The sequence below is a fragment of the Porites lutea genome, chromosome 3 (genome assembly GCF_958299795.1).
Source record: "Porites lutea chromosome 3, jaPorLute2.1, whole genome shotgun sequence".
Classification (NCBI taxonomy): domain Eukaryota; kingdom Metazoa; phylum Cnidaria; class Anthozoa; order Scleractinia; family Poritidae; genus Porites; species Porites lutea.
The window spans coordinates 47,243,866-47,263,712 of NC_133203.1; the positions used below are offsets into that span (position 1 = coordinate 47,243,866).

Here is a 19,847-nt window from a genome sequence, read left to right on the forward strand (position 1 = left end):
CCCACTAATTGTCTCTTGAAGGCAAAATCATATAACTTTCATTTTCATAAAAATGATGTCACATGATCTCTTAGTGCAAATGGCCTATTGTATAGGTCACAACAAAATTTTTCTACCACTCAAACTCACAACAGGAACGATATACCACGATCAAATTTCAACTTTAGCACTTTATCACAAAAAAAAGAAAGAAAGCTTAATTAAGTTAATCAACCAATGAACAAGCGACAAATAATCATCATTTCGAGTTGCCAAGGGAAAGACCATTTAATCAGGTATTCACAGGTTCACGCGAAATTAAAACCAAAAACCCTTTACAAAATTTCTTGATTTTTCACGCTAGAACTGTTCTTAATTGAAATCAACTTCTAGATGGAATAAGCAAAGCTCAAGCCCAGAAAAAAGGGAAAAAGACACCTTGACCGCATTTTTAATTTAGACGCGTGGCGATGAAGCGTTCTTTTTCTCTACTCAGTTTACAAAAAAAATATTTACAAAATTAATGATCCGTACTTACATCCCTGTTGAAAGAAGACCAAACTGTGACAACGTTGCACTCCATGAAATTATATGTGTTATGTCCATGAACAACGAGTGAAAACTTTCAAGTGGTTCAAAGGCATCCTTCGACCAAAAACAAAAACCTCTCTGGCCGATGGCAGGCCTGGGATCGGGAGATTGGGTCCAAGGAGAACGCAAGATATAGGAACGCCTGATCGAAATTGCAGTCGTACATTCAAATGCAATGGGTTCTTTTGCGCACTATTGCAACGTTTCTTTTTTCTTGTATTAGAATATGGCACAAGTTGCAATACACCAGGCCAAGAAAGCGTTACGACGTGAACTAAAGAAAAGAATTGCCGGAATGTCTGATGTTGTCAAATTAAAAGAGTCGGCATCAATCGTGAACAAGGTAAGTAAGGCCATTTTACAGTTATGGATGGAAGCGAGGCTGAGGGTGACCTTGTTTTGATACAAACCTTCCTGCTTTATTATGTAAATCAAGTTATTCTTTATGTTAAGTAGTATTTTTCAAGAACAATTTCCATAACAAAGCAGAGAAGGTTTGTATCAAAACAAGGTCACCCTCAGCCTCACTTCCTTCCATAACTGTAAAATGGCCTACAATTTATTCAACAAGCTGCTAGCTACAAGGCTGTATGAAAGGTGGAAACTGGTCGTTTCGATCATAGATGTTTCGTTACAAGTTGTTTCGATACAAACTCTGGCAGCGAAACTCCACAACAGTTGGAGTAAGTTGGCCAGTTTCCTTTCGGAATTCAACCCATCTTTATATCGCTCACCACCATTTCATCCAGTCTTTTATGCACCTATCATCCGCCATCCCCTGGGGGGACCCCGGGCAAATACAACTTTGTACAGGGACTCATAGGGGGATTTGAAAGATCATTTTACCCTCGAGGTGGGGGAAGTTTACCACATCCTTGCACCCAAAACTGGGAGCTTTGTCGAAAGAAATTAGATTGATTTCAAGTTGTCTGAAATCAAGGATATATAGACTACCTTATTATAGGAAATTAACGCTCCATGAAATTAAGGTATTGGAAATTAATGTGACTTAAATTAACGTGAATTTAATGGAAAACGACTTTCGAATACAGAAAATTAACGCGAGAGAGGAGGTAGAATTTCATACTAAAGGAAATTAACGTGATTCTCATATTCTGTCGAGAAAGACTATGTTGACGATTCGAAATCTATCTTGGCCGAAATCAAAGGAGAAGATATTGACCTCACTTCTGACACTGACAACGATGAACATGAACTCGAAATATTGTTAACCTTCTCCTTAGCTTTTGTGAAAGATGAAAAATAAAGGGTAAATGGAAAGAAAGAAAGCTTGTAGTTAATGTTTTTTAGGTGTCAAGAATGTCTGGACAGGTTCCAAAATTAGGGTTAAAATACTGGAAATTAAGAGCGCGGAAATCAATGCTCGACAAAATTAACGCGACTTAAATTAACACGAATTTTAACGATTCGCTTTAATTTCATGGAGCGTTAATTTCCTTTAATAAGGTAATTGTCCAGAAGATCCCCTCATAGTGAGGGGCTCACAACATGGAAGACCACATAATCTCAGGTATTGCTGGTTTGTACATGACGTCATGACAGCCATGTTGGTGGTCAAGAACAAGCGCATTTCTCTCCTCTGGGAACTAAACTCCATTTTCATGTAAATTCTTCGAGAAAAAATTCTGTTGTGTTGACCCCCAACATGGCCACCCTGTCACGTGGTTGCAAAGCAAGAATTGTTATGTAAAATGCTTCTTCTGATCAGGTAAGCTGAGTCATCATGTTTACTGTGGTTTCATGTTGTTCAATATGATATCCATCTGGGAGGGGCAAGTTCTTAACTTTGATTGCTCTGTGCCCCCATCAAAGAGGGGGAGGTAAAGCTCTTTCACAGAATCCTTTACAAAGTCCCCCCCCCTTCCTTGGGGTCCCCCCAGGGGATGGCCGATGACATGTGTCACAGTTTATGTCACTGTTTCAAGGCCATGTCACTTGTCAGAATTTGACCCTAACAGGACCTCTATAATGGAAAGCATTTTTGGATCAATTTAGGTTTTTGGGAAACTGCCCAACTACCCCTCCCCTAAGTTAACATTAACACTTACTTCTCACTTAGGGCAAAATGATGGCTTAGGGGATGGGTAGGTGGGCAGTTTCCCAGAAACCTAAAGTGATCCGCTTTTTTTTTCGGTTGTCCCTTATATCATACCTGGTTTAACAAAGAAGTTAGAAGTTGTCAAAAGTGAAAAGATTGAAAAGATATGGACATGTCCATAGACAGTTTCATTAGAGTAACTGTTAACTTTTTCTTTGGTCTATATATCCTTGAAATCATATCTTTCATTTTTTTTCTTTAGTTACTTGGAATGGAAGAGTACAAGTCAAGCAAGAGAATTTCTGTTTATCTTAGCATGCCCTCTGAAGTGCAGACTGAGGGAATTCTGAAGGTTAATAATAACATACATCTCTACAGAAATCTTTGGTTGATATTTCTACCTCCAGAACAGCATATATATGACCACAGTACTGCCTAAGTTTTTTCTTGGGTGATTTTCATTTTAGTTTTGAAATTCACAGTAGGAAATAACTAATATTATTATTTTAAATAAAAGATCACTTTTATGGCTAATGTTGGTTCTCTTTTCCCTGTTAATTGCAGGATATTTTCAAGACAAAAAAGTAAGTGAAATGATAATAAATGTATGAAGCATTAATGACATTACAGACAACTTTCATTTCATTTATTTCATTTGTTTGATATATTTTCAGAGATTGTTTCATTCCCCGGTATATTGGTCCTAATATGAACATGGTCAAACTTAACTCCATGGAGGATATGATGTCTCTACCAGTCACTGCCTGGAACATTAAACAACCAGCAGGTTATAAGTAACTTCAATTGATCCTTTAAGGAGGGGGGGCAAGGGGGTGTCTGGTCATGAGTTCATGAACAACAATTTACACGAGTTTCACAAGTCAAGAAACAAATAGTGTAATTATTGACCTTTGATCTCAGCTACGTGTTCAGGTGATCTGGGTGCAGCTATAAATTCCCTAGGGAAGCCAGCTGAAGGTGGGTCTGAGCGCACTGAAGTGTGAAGACTCAAAAGGGAGGTTAAATCAAGCCACCAGATGATAGTTAAGGTTGTTTGGCCAAAATAATGATTTGTTGTCTTCAATTGATCCTTAATGTACATGTACACAATCAAGGATTTTGGCAGTTCACGTTTCACAGAGTGCACCTCAGTCACGATTCACAGAGTAGTTTTTCAGTTTATCACGATTCATGAACACCAAAAATGATTGATCACAGGGTCAGGATTATAAGCTTGCCCTCCCCTCTTTAAGTCTCAAGAGTGACCAGCATCAGTTTTCTCTTAACAATATCAGTGCAAAAAGGAGAAAAAATTATGATAATTAATAGAGTGATCACCTAAGGGAAAAGGTTTTGGTGTCATTAAAATTCTCTCAACCAAATCTGCAAGGAAATCTCTTTGAAAAGTTTGAAATGCCTTGTTATGACTTTGTAAAGAATTTCAGTACTTTGGACACTAGTTAAATACCAACTGAGCTCTTAAGGCCCAAATTGAGCATCAGGCAACACTTTAGGGAACATCTATGAACTTTTCCAAGTTTAAAGATTTGTCATGGCTAAGAACACTTTAAGTGAAATACATAGAGGATATTACATGGCCGCGCAGGGATATGAATTTTATCTTTGAGTGCTGAAAGTATCTCTCACGAGGGAGCGAAGTGAACGAGGGAGAGATAATTTCAGCAACAAAAGATAAAATTCGTATCCCCAAGCGGCTATGTAATGTTCTGTATATTTTAAAGATACTGATGAAATTCCTACATAAAACCTCTTGTAATTCTTATAATTGGCTAATCATATTAGTAACCATGGCGACACCAATATCCTCACACGTGAAAGGTAAAAATAGTATCTTCACTGCGTGCGATGAAGATATGATTTTTTAGTAAAAGGAAAAATCCTGGTATTTCATCAGTATCTATATAATAAAGTAGGTTTCTTCTTCAGAACAGGATGAAAGAGAAGAAGCAATATCAACTGGGGGGCTTGATCTAATTATCGTTCCTGGACTTGGATTCACAAAGGTTAGCTATTAACTTTTGTCAATTAGGCTCTAAACACAATAAGCAATGTTTTTTTTATCAGATGTTTTTTTGCGGATGTGGCCACTCTCTCTTCCTCTTAGCATTATGTTTGGCCAGACAAAATCTCATCCCAGAGCCTGCTTTCCATTTGTTTGTTTATTAATTTTTTATTTACTAGTTCAGCCAGTTGTGCAATATACTGAGCATTTTAGACCACCTTTTGTTCAACACAAACACCATGACCTGAGGCCCATTTCTCGAAAGTGCTGGTATTTTTTCGGACCTGAAATCAAATAATCAAATCAAAAGCTTTTCCTTTTTTGTTAACTGATAGTAGTATAGTAGGCACCAAATTATCCATTTTTTGGGCAGGAATCTCATTAACTTGCACAGAAAAATAGAAATAAAAATAGAATGAAAAGAGAAAGAAATAAATTGTGGATGAGCATTGGAAAATTGTCTTTCATTCTAAAATGACCTAGTTTGCCTTTGCCCTCATTAATATACATAATTTGGGCGCCAAGAATCCTTGAACCGGAACTAGGACAATAACAGCAGAAGGAAATAGAACTTGTATGATCATTTTAAGACTCAGTGATTTGAAGTCACAGGCAAGTTTGAGTTTATTCCTCAGACACCATGAATTAATCACTGAAAACGTTTCATATTTTCTAATCAACCATTGGAAAACCAAGACATTTACAAAACCGGTCAAGGATGGTGGGTCTATTGTTTCTATTGTATTAGAAATACAAAAAAGAGAAGATGATGAGATTCCTGTGTATTTTACCATTCATGAGATTAAGACAAAAGGCTATGACATCGTCGGCATTAATGTATTCCTATGCAAGTTAATGAGATTCTCGCGCAAAAAATAATGGATAATTGGGTGCCTACTATACTACTCCTGATATATTTATCTCATTTATCTCATTACCTCATTTTCTGTAAAACTATTGCTAACAAAAAAAAGAGAGGCAGCTCGCCTACACCACTCCTAATTCACTGACGCAAAGTTCATATTGATTTCTATGCCCTTCCCGATGAAAAAACTCATCATCTACCCTTCTTATGTGGTTAATAAGCTAGGCAAATGGATGGTTACTAGAAGCTTAGATGAGTCACTAAGCAAGGTGAACCTTGCCCATCATTTAGAAAGTAAATTTTCATCCCGAGTGGCTGCTTATGGAAGGTGTGGTTTTGTTGGCTTGTGTAAACAGTAATTAAGAGTTTTGTATATATTGGGCTATTGCATTTAACACCTGCACCCCCCCCCCCTTCCTGGTTGAGGACCCATGGAATTCTTCATTGGTAAGTTATAAAACTTGAGGATTTCTTTAGGGGCAGTGCATATGGATTCCTTGGAGTAGAAGCTTTAATTTTTAACAAAATCTTCAGGGGTGAACATAAGGAAAAATCAACTTTTCACCATATTCTTCAGGGGTAAACCCATATTTTCGGGGGTAGACCCATATTTTATGAAAGTCTTAAGGGGTGAGTGCAGTTTTATGAAATTCTTCAATGTTAAGAAGAAAAGGTAGGTCCTTACCCGAGGGGAGGTATCAACATTGAATGCGATATAGACTGTTAATGCTTTTACAAGTGATAAGAGAATTCACACAGAACTTATTCGCTTTTTTTCTTTTTTCTGTTGAAGGGGGGCCTACGTCTTGGTCGAGGAAAGGTATGTACTGACCTTAAGGTAGAACAAATTGAACTTTGTACTCGTGAAAAAGGTTAACTTTGTCATGTAATGGAGAGGATGCAAGATTTCACATGTAAAGGAAGTCGAGACTGAGAAACCCCACTAACCCTAAAGCTTTTGGTAGGTTCTTCACACATGATTCCTATAGTGTACCAAGATATAGATTCCTATAGTGTACCGCATCTTTCTTATTGTGTACCGAGGTACTTGTCTTACTTGTGTGTCTTGAATTACTTGACTGTCTTGGCCTACTTCAGTTACTTAAGACACACAAGCAATCCAAGAAACACAATTAAGCCAAGTAAGTGAAGTAGGCCAAGACAGTCAAGCAACCCAAGACACACAAGTAAGCCAAGTACCTCGGTACACTGTAAGATCTAGATGTGGTGTACTATAAGAATCTATATCTCGGTATACTATAGGAATCATATATGAAGTACCTACCACTTTCTTTGTTTTCGCTAAACCCGTTGGACACAAAACCTCCCCTGGGTCGATGTTACATTGTCACAACCCTAAAGGAGAGAGCTATGGTGAAAAGTATATACTTTGTTCAGCCTTGTTACTTGTCCAGTTCACATTATGTAAGAAGGGGGCTTGGAACCAAGCACACTAGGTGAATAGGCGTACCATTTCCGGTTATTTTCGTTCCTCTCCTTTGGAATTAGAGTTTTTGAAAAAAAGGTCATTTCCGAGTTCAGGCGAAGGGCAGAATCTTTCTTCTGGAAATGAGTTTCGTTTACATGTTGCATGAGAATTAAAAATGATATTTATATCAATGGCTTTGCTCTTAGCCTCGTTTTGAAACAGAGACTGGGGGAACTAAATGAAGACAGGTTATGCCATCTTGCGTAGCTTGCATAGCAAGCTATACCCTCCAAGGATGCCTGTGAACGAGGCTGAAGAATTGCGAGTTCATCGTCTTCATTTTTTGTTCACTAGTTCTGGTCAACATTCAGTTACAATGAAAATTTTACGGATGAGAGTCTTCTATGGCGTGTTTTGTTTCATAACATTTCATTGTTGGCAATTGCAGGGATATTACGACACTTATATTATGAAGTGCATCGAAAAGTGTGAAAAGAAGCCTCTTTTAATTGGTATGTACATATCAAAATATTTTTAGCAGTTTGTGTCCTACTCGCTGCGTTGACGTCAGCCATGACGTCAATGATGAAATAATTCCAAAATTATCTATAACTGACGTCACATAAGAAACCAACGCGGCAACTCAGCCGTTTTGGCCAATCTGAACCCAATAAAGAAGTTAAAGAGTTTACAGCTATGCAAAGAAGAAAAAGCCAAATTACTGACTAAAGATAATCGCAGGAATACACAAAAATACAGCTCGGTGGATTTCACAAGTGCTTATTGAGGAATATCTGCAGGAAATAAGCATTTGTTTATATCAGGCTGAAAGTGCCGAGAAAGAGGTTTTGAAGAAAGTCTATGTTGAGTTAAGAATGTTTTGAGCCTGGAAATATTTTCATGAATAATAAATTATTGAATTCTGCCTTTGTACGAAATGAAGACTTAAGCAGATTTCGGAGGGTGTTATCAGGCCTCTGTGGGTAACACCTTCCGAGATCTGCATAAGTTCTCATATTGTGCAAAATAGACTTGTTTCAAGTCGACTTCTCATAAGTTCTCGATCGAGAGCAGTCTTTCTAATGAAGTCGCGGTGACTAAGCGAGCGAGTCGCGAGGTTACCTAACCAACCAGGAAAAAAATAAAAGATTTCCGGAAAGTCTTCATACGAAAGCATTGCTTACTAGCTTCTGCAACACAAAGAAAAAAACGTTAGAAAAGTTTTTTCGCCTTGTACTTCATTCAAATTGAAGAACGTTTGTGGAATAGGCTGTGTTTCCTATATATTGTCTTTTTTCAGGGTTTCTGGTTTAGGGGCCACTGCGTTTGAGTGATCTATGGCTTTCTTGAAATGGCCCTCGCTCAATAAGTACATTAGCGTATGGCATTGAACGTTAGGTCCACTTCCTTGCAAGAACTTTGCCCTGTGACCTGTTGTAGTGTGTGTACACAAATGTGCATTAATGAGTTCCTTTCTTTATTTTTTTTCTTTTCTTTTTCTGTTTATTATGATATACTTAGGTTACGTTCACACGGCAGCGTACAAATTTTTGACCAGCTGAAAATTTTTTTCCAGACACGCAGCTTTTCAAACACCTTTAAGTGGTTCCCTATGAACACCTAAATCCACAAAAATTCGTCCAGTGCCGTGTGAATGTAGCATTAAACAGTATTTTAGGGAAGATAGTCTCTATTAAGAGACTATCATTATTAAAATGATTGCATTCATCTCGGCTAACTTCCAGGCTAACTTCTTAGGATACTGATACTACGACCTCTAGCCCTTAGGAGTGACCCGGGGGGCGGGGGGGTTATCCTGTTATTCTTGGTGGGGGTGTGCTGCCCAGTTCTCCAAATCCTGACCCTATTTGAGACCAAAAAATGTCATTTTTCACACCCGTTTTCAGACCTGGTCTCTAAGATATAATGTCATTTCTCCTTAACTTATCACTACGTAATCAAACGTAAAAGTCATTTACTAAGAAAGGTTCTAATTGTTCAACTAATCCATGTTATCAGTACAATAGGAAATATTTTGAAAACAGTGCAGAGAATCTGCATGCTGATATTAAAAGTTTAAGACATGCGTTATTGACCAAGGGTGAGGTCAAGATGGCCGGATATTGCCAATTTTATTTTTTGCGTTTTTATTGACCGAGACGAAGTGAAGGTTAAAATAAAAACGCAAGAGGGAATGAGGCCAATATCCAGACATGTTGACTTAACAAGCTTGGTCCATAAAGGATTTATGTTCAGGACAAAAAGAGAATTTTTTTCTTTGGGACCAAAGAGGTAATCCCGAATGGGCGAGGTGGTCCCATCTTGCCCGCTCGTGTAGCAAATCAGAATACAGATTTCACTTCATTTTTTCTCGCGGATTCAGCCATATAATAATGTAGAATTCTACACGATAGCTGAAGATCACTCAGTTCTTCTATTTTTTGCAGGTTTGGCGTTTAGTACTCAACTCTGCAATGAGCTTCCCGTCACAGAACGAGACATGACGTTAGATCACGTGATCTCATTTCAGCCGGATTAGGATATGTCAGACTGTAATTAACCTGAAATAGACACTTATTTTATTACATGAAATTTATTACTAAATGTTTCTAAATACTAGTTGTAAAAGGCAATAACTTTTTTATCACAGAGACATAGGAAGCCAAAAGATTTTATAGTAAAATTGAAGGTTGAATAAATCCTTGCCTATTTAATACTTCTAGAGGCTTATTAAACTACAAAAAAAAATTTCAAATGAATCTGAAAATGAACGGAGAACCTCAGTTTTAAGGGTTTTGTCAGGAAACAGCTTGACAGCAAACCGACTTACTAGAAACCATTGGAGAGGCAATATTGAGTTGCAGTTAGTTCATTATCATTCCATCTGAAAAGTAAACAGTATCATAGGACAAAGTTTACTATTGCAAAAAAACTCTTAGAAAAAAGGCTGCGAAACACTCTTGCTTTTTGTTTGCTTGTTTTTTTAAAATGTGTTTTGTGATACGCAGATTACCATAGCAAGAGGTGTTTGCGAAAAGCGCCCAAGCATCACACGCGTTCTCAGATCTCTCGTGTCATCGCTCGCGCGTTCTTGACCTGCGCAGAAATACAGGCTATTTTGCAGTTTTCTTTGAGAATAGACCAGTATAGGCATCCTCGAACTGCATAATTCTTAGTATCGTACTAAGCGTCATCCAATAATTGCTAAATAACAGTAAGTAAGATGGAAGTGTTGATTTTTTAACACTAACAGGCTCATTTGCTACATTTTCTGAGTAAATGTAAGTCATGCATACCTGGATTCATTTGGCAGAAAAATGCAAACGCATGCGAGAAAAAAAAAAAGCGAAGACTTAATGTTTTGTTGCTAAAATTGAGAGAATCAGTAAAGAAAGTGTCGGTTGGAAAGGGAGAGGGGGCGTAACGCCAAGTGTGCGGCCAACAAGGTTGAGACTTGACTATATGCATATGACCATGGCAATATCACCTATCACGCTGTTGGTGTAATGAAGGCTGCGCGTTTCGCTACGAGCAAGGAAAAATATGGATCCCAAGAAATGGGTAATCTTTACGTCTGACAGAGTGCCAGCCCACCGAGATTCGGCCATTTCCCCCGCCCCATACGTACAAATCTTATGCTTCCCACCCCTGCCTCCCTCTCAAACAGGCAATAAGCAGTCTTAAAGCGGCCATCAAGGTCGACATCTTCCGTCCTGAAATTCAAAGACTTATGGACAACAGAGATGAAGCAAGAGCCCGAAGAATGCCACTAGAGGATATTCAAACACAACAACTTCTTGACGCTCTACACAGAAACATCGACACCGTGACCGCAGCTAAATGTGCTCAATGGTACCGTTTAATGCACTGACCTACCTGCCAAGATGTTTAAACAGAGAGTTTATTGAGGGATAGACTAAAATTCAGGACAAAATAATTTTAAATAGGTACTATTCAATTGAAAATCGATTTTTGTTTACTGAATTTAAAGAACGGGTAATTGGTTGTACAACTGCGTGCATTAATGTTTGTCTCATTCACGCTAAGGCCGTCCAGGAATTCTATTGAATTGCAAACAGTGTGACAGAAATGTTAATAAATGGTATATGCACTTGGTGTTTGTCTATTGTCCCTATTGATTTTCAAGATGGTGTTAATGACTTGCATACTAGAACAAATGAAAGTATATTTTTTCTCTTTTGTATGCCGAATGACGCATATGAATGTCCAAAAGTGTTATTAAATGTTGATTAAAATGCAAAAATCGCTATTGAATCTGATTTATGCGCAAATGTTCGTATTTTCGCGCTAATGAATGTCTCTTCGCGTAATTGATCGCCGTTGCACGCAAACGATTGCATATTTTCTCGTGATGAACAGCAAACTGAGGTGTATTAGTAACTGAACTAACCAGCCTACAGAGGAAGGTATGTGGACCACCAGGTAAGTGAACGCAAGTTTCTAAACAAACAAACGAACTAACTTACATACGAGCTATTTTTTCAAAATAGCTCATATGTCAATGGTTTGAGCGTATGTATCTTTGTGGCTTTGTGTGTTCGGATTTCTCTTGCAGGAGCCAATAAGATTGAAGGTACTGTACAACCCCGAAATGATCCCCAACCCTGAAATAATCCCCAAATCGACCCAGAAATGATACCGACCCCGAAATGATCCCCATTTAATTTTAGGAATGGAATGATATCCTAGAACTATGAATCGTGCAAAATGCACAACATTATAACTTAAGCTTCACTAATAATCTTCACTTGCCCACATGACATTAATTTTGGATTCCACTTTGAACTGGATTAAACGCCGGAAAATATTATTATCAAAACAATACACAAAGTCTAGTATATTTTTAGGAACACCATGAACTGCAACTGATAATATCAAGAAACATAACATTTTTTAAAATTATTACTTGGGTTATAGAGAAAACTGCATAGATGTTAAATTCTAAAAATGATGTTAAAACTGCATGCCTTGGATATTGAATTTTAAAAATGGTGTTTTAACACTTTTTAAAATCTTAGGGACCGGTCATTATTTATCACCTGGGGGGGGTCGGAGGATTTTGGGGGGGATCACTTGATTTTTAGGAGAACAGAGGGGGGGATCAGTCGTAACTGAGAGCCCAAAAGGGGGGATCACTGAAAATTTTGGAAGGATTCAGAGGTGGGACCACTCAAATCTGCTTGAACAATGCCAGTTTGAAAGCATACAACATAGATGTGCCCATTCTGCTGGGAGATGATGGCATTTGCAATCTCAATTTGTTCTATTAACACAACTTTATTTAAAAAACGGAAGTCTGTCACACTGGCGAATGTGTGCATTTCAATTTATATCGAGAAAGCTTTGTTTTAACGCTTTTATATTTTTCCTTTTATAACGTGCTCATGACTTAGCTAATATTCATCTTTAAACATGACAGGTGAATTCTAAATTGTGAACTATATAAACTTCTGATAACTGAAACATTGTAAAAAGCGTGTTTGTTTAAACATAAACCATTTATCGCCTCTCCAGGAATGGGCGTCCTGTGTCAGCTCTATACTAAATTCGATTCAACTGCTTCATCTGCCTCATCTTGAGCCTCATCATCCCATTCAACAACTTCATTTGCCTCTTGAGCCTCGTCAAGAGACACTTTTAAAAAAAGACTGCGCGATAACGGCTTTATTATGCTGTAAGTACATCATGGTTAGAAATACTATACCTGTATATGAACGTTTAAAACACTAAATATACACGTCGAAAGGTGAATATGGGTACAAAGACATTGGGGGGGGGGGGATCACGAAAGTTATATATAGTTATGAGGGGGGATCACTTCAATAAAATAACATTTAAAGGGGGGATCGGCTAAATTTCATCGTGTTTAGCCCAAAATCCTCCGACCCCCCCCAGGTGATAAATAATGACCGGTCCCTTAAAATGATGTTGAAGATGCAAAAGTATACATAAAGGCGATTAGATGACAAAAGCTGTAAAAAATCCCATTAACTGTAGCGAAATGTTTAATTAAGGTAAAAAAAAAAACACTGCAAATACCGTGTACGATCAATCTTGCTCAACGTCGGATCCAAAGAGATCGTGATCAGTCAAAATAGATCAAATTGAAAACGTTACAGTCAAGAAGACTTTAGCAGGTTTCAGTCTGAGTCTTGGGTTTGTTTGTAAGTGCGTCAGTGCGAAGAATGTCGGAAGCTCGTTGTATTTGCATCTTAAGAAAGGTTTTGTCGTAGCCGCGAATACACTTTTCATTCTACAGGTGAGACCCACCACATCAAATCTCATACTCACTTTTGAAACTTTTAATGTTATCTATTTGATTCAATGTCGCCTGTGTAATCTACAATGTATTGGAGAAACTAAACGTCGCCTCAAAGACCGTTTTAATGAACACAGACGACCTATACTCCACCCTACTGGTAATTACATCCATACTGCAGTTTCAGAACACTTTCTAACCAGTAATCATTCCGACAATCATATGCTTTTGATTCCTATTGAAAAACTTAAAAATGGGCGTGATTCTTTCAGGAAAGCACGTGAAGCCCACCTTATCCATAAAGCTAAGACAACTGAGCCTCTGGGCATCAATAAACGTGATGAACTTTAACTATATAATGTATATATACTATATCTTTTATTTTTTTGTTATCTTGTCTTTTAAAGTAGCCACCATACCACGTCATATTATGTAATTTCCGGTCATAATTTTACTTCATATATACATTTCTTTGAATTCGTGATATCTCAATGAACCTGATGAAGACTGGTATTGGCCAGTCGAAATATTGCAACTAAACTCTATTTCACTTTGTTTGATCAGTCGCTGCTAAAGTCTTCTTGACTCAGACTCGTACCCAGTCGCTATTTAAGTGTTTTTCGGGATGAGAGACGATTGGGGATTAGGTTGAGGCGCGCGCGGGGTCTCATGTGAAGGGAAGAAGGAAAAATACTGTTCTTGACTGTAACGTTTTCAGTTTGTAGCGAAATGTTAAACGCGATTTAAGAACGTAAACGCTGCAACAGATCTGCAATAATTCCGTGACGGAATACAAGTTCCATTCCAACAATTAATTGGGGATCATTTCGGGGTCGACGTGAAGAGAAATGGGGATCATTTCGGGGTCGGTATCATTTGGGGGTCGATTTGGGGATCATTTCAGGGTTGGGGATCGTTTCGGGGCTGTTCAGTTCTCGTACCTCAAACGCAATTAGGAAGTAAGTTTCATTCAATAAATGTCAACAATTCAATAAACCCGGGTCCTTACCTTTGTGATCACAAATCGCTTGATCGTTGATCGAATGGAACCCTTTCCTGTTCACAAAATCGCTCTAGTGAGGACTTGGCCCTTGAATACGTATATGCGTCCCATCGATGCAGCCAATGACTCCGCAAAGCCCTTTTCATAAAATGCCTTGCTTTATCTCTTGCCTTTCTGGGGCTGTTGATGGCCATCTTATGAACTGGTGCTGCTTTCAAGCGAGGGCTGTTGAAACTCTGCTGACGATTCTGGAAACCGTGCATTTTGGAATGCCACCCACTGTATCATACATACATACATACACCTAATTGCAATAACGTTGTCATAGGAAAAAAACAAAAAGCAAAAAAGCCAAATAGGAATAAATTAGCCATGTGACTTACATTTGCGTATTTTAATTCAGTATTTAACAATAATTTAAGAATTCATTCACAACAGTAAGAGATAATTCTGTAATTCCGCGCTGTAAGATAGACAGGCGCCATAGTCATTTTAGAGCCAACATATTTCATCAAAAGAAGTCGCACAATTCGAGAAAGAAAAGGGTAAATTGACGCGAGCAATGTTATGTCTCAGTTGTCGCACGTTCAGTCGCCAATCTGTTATGTCCTGACAAACGAAGCTTGGTTTGTGGCTCAGGTGAGGAACTGGCGGAGGACCCCCTTACCCTCTCTGCGATGAAAAGTCCTGCCTACGCCTCTAATTTGTTGCTTGAAAATTGTGATCAGATGGTGTTGTGCACTGCAAACCATACTCAGACTGGCTTTTCTACTATTAGCACTAATCTAAAACACGCGTCGCGTTCCTGGAATTTACCCCAGGCTATATTTATTGAAAAAAAATGGAGCCATTATTTCTTTGGTAGTTATCCGATGTGCTTTGTAATTCGAGAACGTTTGTGTATGTTGCAAGCTATGATAATTACATGCTAATTAATTCCTATTTAACTTGTTGCTTTTTGCTTTTTGCTTTTTTCAATGACAACCTTATTGCAATTAGGTGTACATACATACATAAATACATACATACATACATACATACATACATACACACACACACACACACATACATACACACATACATATACATACATACATACATACATACATACATACATACATACATACATACATACATACATACACTTTATTGAGCATCCCTAAAAAGGGCTTTTCAGCATCAATATTAAAATTAAATTAAATAAATCAAATGGCTGAATATATTAATTATTCAATTAAATAACTTAAAAGACTCTGTGCAACAATATCACCTACCACCTCCAAAAAACTACCACTTGCAAAACGACGAAGGGCAACAAGAACCTGTTCCTGGGGTTTCAATGCATGGTTTCTTTTGGTTGGTCTTTCGAGATTGGGAGCAAGCGTGTCGGTAATAAACTAAATATCTGTAGCGTGACTTGACCTCGGCTTCAGAGAGTCCGTCTATCAAGTTGTCATTGAGGTTAAAATTCATTTACGCCTAGTATGAACACAGCGAAAAAGCAAATTAACCGCCATGTTGTTTTACTGATTTTGCAACACACGTCATTTTAACCGATGGTTAACAAGCTAACACTCATAGCGAGGTACGTTAAATTTAGCGCATAGTTAGAAGAAATTTAACCCACTGTTAACTGGCGTTTGAGCAACCGAATCTAACCCACTGTTAATTTGTAACCATCGGTTAGGGTGTTTAACCATCTTTCGAGCAACCGGGGCCAGCTGCTGGTTTCGTACCTACCGGCAATTAAAAAACAGCACATTTTCATATGCCTCGTGATTTTGAACACTGAATAAAATTTCCGCAAACCCGCACCTCACTCTACCCGTTAAAGCAGTTTACTTTTTCCTGCATTGTCAAATTAACAAATTATAGTCGAGTACGTCCTCTTTGACCTCTTTGTCCTGGCTTCCTTCGTTTTCCTCTTCAAAAAATAAAGTAGAACGGGAAGACGCCGGAAGGCGTTTACGCTGGATGTGTTGGTGTAAGAAAGAATTACCGGTATGATGAATGGCAATGGAAAGTTGAGTAGTGTATGCAACAAATGTGTGCAGGAGAGACGGAGATGTTCTGTTAAGGAACTATAGAAGATGAGTTACACACAAGGGCTCCTTTGCTACTCAGAACAAAACTTACATCAATATTACCCCCATATATGTTAAGAGTATGAGGTAGTTCACTTAAATGTGTATTCCCTTTACTAATTTCCGTCAAAAAATGCATTTCCACATTCAACAATAGTATGTAATGTATCATACTTCCAATAACTAAAGGGCTTCAAGGCTGCCCTCAAGGGAAAATTTCAGGGAGCCCTTTGGGCTCCCAAGCAATTTAACCTAAAAGATCTAGCCGGCCGCCCAAATAAAATGTTCAGGGAGCCCTTCGGTCTTTTTAGCTGGGGTACCCGGGCCTCCCCAGTTGTTAGCCCAAATTAATAAATCAGTGAGCTGTTAGTTAATTATTAAAAATTAAACAAATTATTTTCTGAACAAGTCAAGCAGAATTTTGTGAATATTTTTTTTCATGAAAAATCACATCCTTTGACCTCCTGAGCGTCCGAAAAAAAACCCGCATGTTGTCATATGAAAGTAAGTTTTCGCCCCATATCAGAAGCATAGGCAAAGCCGCCGAATATTTCATGTTTTTTAAATGGAAAAGTAAGATTCTGGTCTGTTTGTATATTTTGTACAAAAATTTTTGGGTCAAAAATAAGAGCACTATTCTTTTTACTAATCATTTTTATTTAGGTTGAAAGGGTAAAAGATTGACTAAGATCTAGCCTGAGTATCAGGCCTTTCCCCTTTTCCCCAGAAACGCCTGATACTCAGGCTAACTGAGATACCGTGGGCCGTGGAGCTTTCCGGGAAAACTGCTATGATTTCAACGAAATTGTGGCCGCCCTAAAACAGCTGCCAAAACTATTATCTCTTTTGAATAGATCACCATCCGGTTGGGAAGTCGTCGTTTAAGCGCAGAACGGAAGTATTTTCTTTCTATATCATCGGTGAAATGTTCAGGACAAAGAAGCTTTTTGTGGATTCGGTAGCCAACTAGCTCTACTTTTACCGCTAAATTTAGCTTCTGCGTATTTAGTCTCGCTTGCTTTAGCAAAGCGAGAATCTTAAAATGCAGTTCGGTTTTTTTTTTTCGGTGGGACCTAGTTTGTAGGTCCCGCGTTCCTAGCGAAGACCGTGGAAACTGGGGATAAGAATCGTGACGACTTTCATTGTATGGAAATGAGTCTCGTGATGAGCATGTGGTTTATTTTGGGGGATGACTGGAATAACGCGCAATGTTTATCACGTTTAAGTGCTTTTCTTCCACGCAAGAAATCAGACTTTGTCTTTTGCGTTAAAACAGGTTACGTTTCATGCTTATGACATAGTAAGCCGATAAAATCGTAAGTGCAAAACAGACATAACAAAAAGTAAAACTGTAAACTCTCTCTGATCTTATGGTAATTTGGTTCTGATCTTCACGATCACGTGCGAAAAAGTAAATACAGCTAAACGTGACAGAAAGAATAGTTTTGTAAAGACGTGTTCCGGGTCATGGTAGCGCAGAATCTGGGGATGAAAATCGACACGATGCTCTCAATCTCAGTGAACGCTTCGAAAAACAACGCGCAATTGTCCGAATCTTATGTTTTGAGACGAAAAATTTGGAAAGATTAATGGATTATACGGTGATGACACTTACAAATCCACACACCATTCGTGGTAGACCCACACTAAAAGATGTCGAGCGTTTTCGGAATGGTTCGTTCTACGAATTCTGTCGTTTGAAAGCGTTGATAACTTTGAAAGAAGTGAATACATCAGATGTTGAAACAAGGAAGAATGTTCATGAGCAGAACTTCGATGATGAGGTAAAAAACAACAAGCAAATCGTCGTTAATTTACCTCTCGTGTTCAACAGCCTGATTCTTTTCCTTTTTTCCATGACTTGATATTTCGTACATCATTAATATTATTGTACAGGCGATGATAAATGTCGAGGAAACAAATCTTGGGCCGATTTTGGAATCTTTGAAACTCAAATGAAATTCAATGAAATTTCCTGATTTGACTAATCTGATCTAGAATTCTTATGTATTTGCGAAATACTGTAGGAAAACGGCATAAAAAATAATTCAAATTCATTTTCGGCGACCGAAATTTACGGCTTCGAGACAGCACTTCCGTTTGCTGTCCACTTGCTGTCCACCGCAACAGATGATTACGGAAATGACGTAGTAAGGTAAAAGCAGGGCGGATAAATGTTGGGCGGTGAAACGAGCGCTCCGCTCTTCATTTAATGTGTGATGCGGAGTAGGACTAGCTCGAGCGCTCTTTCCGCGCTTCCGGTGCGCTTGAAGGCCTGCGAAATTTTCCTTTCTGCAAACCGCAAATCCTATTTTCTTTCTGTAATTTCAGGCTACAATGTTAAATAGATAAATTCGTTTCATAGCAGTATCAATAAACAGTTTCATATGTTTGTGTCTGTACGTCTATAAGTCAATCTTGTTGGTCGTATAATGCCAAAATTTGAGTTTAATTTGAAAGTGTTGAATACCTCCTCCTTCCACTAAATATCACCTAATCGTCTTTCGCCGTTTCGTTTGCAAAAGCTTAACACTTCTTAACCTCAATTTTTACATATGTTAAAGGGGGATAAATTTTATATAACATAACAAAAAATTAGATTGATATATTTTGATATAGTGGCGTTGTACTGCTTAAAACTTTGCTTCTCGGGTGCAACGCGCCATGGCGATTCGCGCATTGCGTCGCAAATCCGGCAACCGCATGTAAACAAAATTTATTGAGGTTAGTTGTAAGGTTTTTTCTCCGTTTTTCTCTCTAAAACAAAACAAGATAAACAGTAAAAACTGAGGGGAAACTAATTTTGAAGTTTTGAAGAAACAGAAAGACGTATGAGATGTTTTTTTTTTTCAAAATTAAAAAGAAGGATGATGGTGATTGAAATTAGCATAATTTCACCTTGCACGAGCTGCACGCATTTATAAAATACACGTCATCTAGTTATGAAACACGATCTGCTGTCTTTTAGTTTTGCCATGGATGACATGGATGAGATTAGACAATACTTAGTTGTTTTTGTTTTGGAATAACATCGACATTGGCGAGCAGTAGAACGAAAATATAATTCAGTGGTAGAGTCATGGAAGTGAGAGAAACCCTTTGAAAGAGATGTTTGTCTACTCCAATTAAGCCTCCCGCAAAAAATAGCAACGTTTGCCCCTCAGAGACAGCGTACTAGCGCAAAGAAACGAGGAAGAAGTGCAAGAAAACAATTCAAGCCGCCATAATTCAGTGACAGCGGCAGTTTTTAATGGACAAACCACATCGCAAGCCCTGACCGAAGTCGAAAACAAGCGACATTCAGGGGCGTAGCCAGGATTTTTCAAAGGGGGGGTCACCATCCGGGGATCGCCGACTATACATGGTTTATACAGCTGCTCTCCCTCGTGTATCAGCGGCCTCAGTCGTATTATCGCGGCATGGAGGCCCATATTAACTAAAGACAAGAGCCGTTGACGAAAATACTTTACAAAAAAACAAATTTTTAAAAAGTGGGCTTTTCAACAATGGCTTTTACTGCCAAGATATTGCCAT

The 19,847-nt window shown here is 38.3% G+C and overlaps 2 protein-coding genes across 2 annotated transcripts in view; one reads left to right on the forward strand and one right to left on the reverse strand.

Annotated features, from left to right (window-relative positions):
• Positions 1–632, reverse strand: part of LOC140929841 (sugar transporter SWEET1-like) — a 9,675-nt gene extending 9,043 nt beyond the window's left edge. The window contains exon 1 of the mRNA XM_073379535.1: positions 518–632. Coding sequence (XP_073235636.1) covers positions 518–585 — 68 coding nt within the window. The 5' untranslated portion in view covers positions 586–632. The remainder of the gene's footprint in view (positions 1–517) is intronic.
• Positions 633–771: 139 nt separating this feature from the next.
• LOC140929842 (5-formyltetrahydrofolate cyclo-ligase-like) lies at positions 772–9,821 on the forward strand. The gene is made up of 8 exons (XM_073379536.1): positions 772–913; positions 2,892–2,981; positions 3,194–3,213; positions 3,304–3,416; positions 4,577–4,653; positions 6,311–6,337; positions 7,395–7,458; positions 9,394–9,821. The coding sequence occupies exons 1-8, from the start codon at positions 797–799 to the stop codon at positions 9,483–9,485; spliced, it is 600 nt and encodes a 199-aa protein (XP_073235637.1). The 5' UTR covers positions 772–796; the 3' UTR covers positions 9,486–9,821.
• The last annotated feature ends 10,026 nt before the right edge of the window (positions 9,822–19,847 follow it).